Source organism: Dendrobium catenatum, unplaced genomic scaffold (assembly GCF_001605985.2).
Source record: "Dendrobium catenatum unplaced genomic scaffold, ASM160598v2 fragScaff_scaffold_325, whole genome shotgun sequence".
Taxonomy (NCBI): Eukaryota; Viridiplantae; Streptophyta; class Magnoliopsida; order Asparagales; family Orchidaceae; genus Dendrobium; species Dendrobium catenatum.
The window spans coordinates 1,950,926-1,952,779 of NW_021318787.1; the positions used below are offsets into that span (position 1 = coordinate 1,950,926).

At 45.1% G+C, this 1,854-nt stretch overlaps 1 protein-coding gene across 1 annotated transcript; it reads left to right on the forward strand.

Annotated features, from left to right (window-relative positions):
- The first annotated feature begins 481 nt into the window (after positions 1 to 481).
- On the forward strand, positions 482 to 1,854 carry LOC110095215 (uncharacterized mitochondrial protein AtMg00810-like). Its single transcript, XM_020820658.1, has 2 exons — positions 482 to 902; positions 1,019 to 1,854. The coding sequence occupies exons 1-2, from the start codon at positions 482 to 484 to the stop codon at positions 1,852 to 1,854; spliced, it is 1,257 nt and encodes a 418-aa protein (XP_020676317.1).

Sequence of the window (1,854 nt, forward strand, 5' to 3'; positions counted from 1 at the left end):
ATAAACTAGCTCCTAAATCCATTCTCTGTGTCTTTCTAGGATATGCTTCTAACTACAATGGCTACAAATGCTTTGAACCAAAGACCGGCAAAATGTACATTTCTCGTCACGTCATATTCGACGAGAACAAATTTCCCTTCTCAATCCCAGATAACACCATGCAAACTCAATCCACAACCTATTCTCCCAATCCTCATCTTCTAATTCCCACCTCTATGCTTTCTCCATATACAGCCTCAACACTCTCTGCTCCTTCAATACAGCCAAATCAACCAGTCTCTTCTGTCTCTCACACCGTCACCCCTACAACTACAACCATTACATCAACACTCTCTGCTCCTCGTTCAATCTAGCCAGATCAACCAGTATCTCCACCTCCTCCTCATCATCCCATGATCACTCGTAAACAAACGGGCTCGCTCAAACCTCATCAAATACTAGACCTCCACCATCAACTTGTCACCAGCACTGGCGAAATGCCATGGCATCCGAATTTCTGGCCCTTCAACAGCAAGGCACGTGGACACTAGTCCCCGCTCCCCCTAATCAAATGATTCTCGGCTCTCGCTGGACATACAAAATCAAAACCAATCCTAACGGCACAATTGCACACTACAAAGCTCGCTTAGTAGCACAAGGGCATCGACAGGAGTATGGCCTCAACTATACGGAAACCTTTAGTCCCGTCGCCAAATTCCCTTCTCTTCGGGTCTTCCTTACAGTTGCATTCAATAACCATTGGCCTCTTCATCAACTGGACGTCACGAACGCATTTCTACATGGTTCTCTAAACGAGCAAATCTTCATGAAACAACCAACTGGTTTCGAAAACAACCAACTTCCCAACCACGTCTGCTTCTCCAAAAATCGATTTATGGTCTCAAACAAGCTCCCCGCCAATGGTTCCACACCTTTTCCAAATTTTTGTTATCTATAGGCTTTACCAAAAGCCAAGCTGATCCTTCTCTCTTCACTTATCATCATAATGACACTCATGCCTATCTTCTAATATACGTAGATGATATACTCTTCACTGGAAATGACTCCAAACACCTACTCAACGTCATGTCTGCTATAAGCAACAATATTTCCATACGAAATCTGGAAAAGTCGTCGAGGTTCATTGGCATTGAAATAGCACACAATGGCAATCACATGTTTCTTACGCAAACTCAATACACTCAAGCCATTCTACAGCAAGTCGGCTTAATCCACTGCAAGCCTCTAGCCAATCCGTCCCTCACCAAGTTACCTGTCAACTGCCCTGCTCTACCAAACTTCTTTGATCCTGTCAACTGCCCTGCTCTACCAAACTTCTTTGATCCCATCTCATACAGACACTTAAAAGGCTCACTTCAATATCTAACCATTACTAGGCCAGACATCTCCTTTGCTGTTAACGCTCTCAGTCAACATCTTCACAACCCACAACCACTTCACTTTAGCCTACTAAAACGCCTTCTACGCTACCTTAAAGGCACCAGCCAATTCGGTATTCCCATCCTTAAATCCAACTTAACTCTTTGTACCTTCTCGGACGCGGACTGGGCCACCGATCCCTTAACTCGCAGATCCATCTCCGGGTACTTTTCTTTTCTCGGCGATACACTGATCTCCTGGACTGTCAAGAAACAAACAACAGTCGCTCGATCCTCTACAGATACCGAATACAGATCCTTAGCAGCAGCAACGTCAGACGCCATCTGGCTCAGGCGACTCCTCTCCGACTTTCAAACTCATCAAACAGAGCCAACGGAGATTCACTGCGACAACATGTCTGCCATCGCTCTGGCAAACAATCCTGTGTTCCACTCCCGAACGAAACACATCGAAGTATATGTACACTTCATCTGA

Excerpts from the sequence above, each read along its gene's own strand:
- LOC110095215 (XM_020820658.1), top strand. The coding sequence starts at position 482 with ATGGCATCCGAATTTCTGGCCCTTCAACAGCAAGGCACGTGGACACTA. Across the intron at positions 903-1,018 it reads AAACAAGCTCCCCGCCAATG|ATGATATACTCTTCACTGGA; the intron begins GTTCCACACCTT and ends TAATATACGTAG.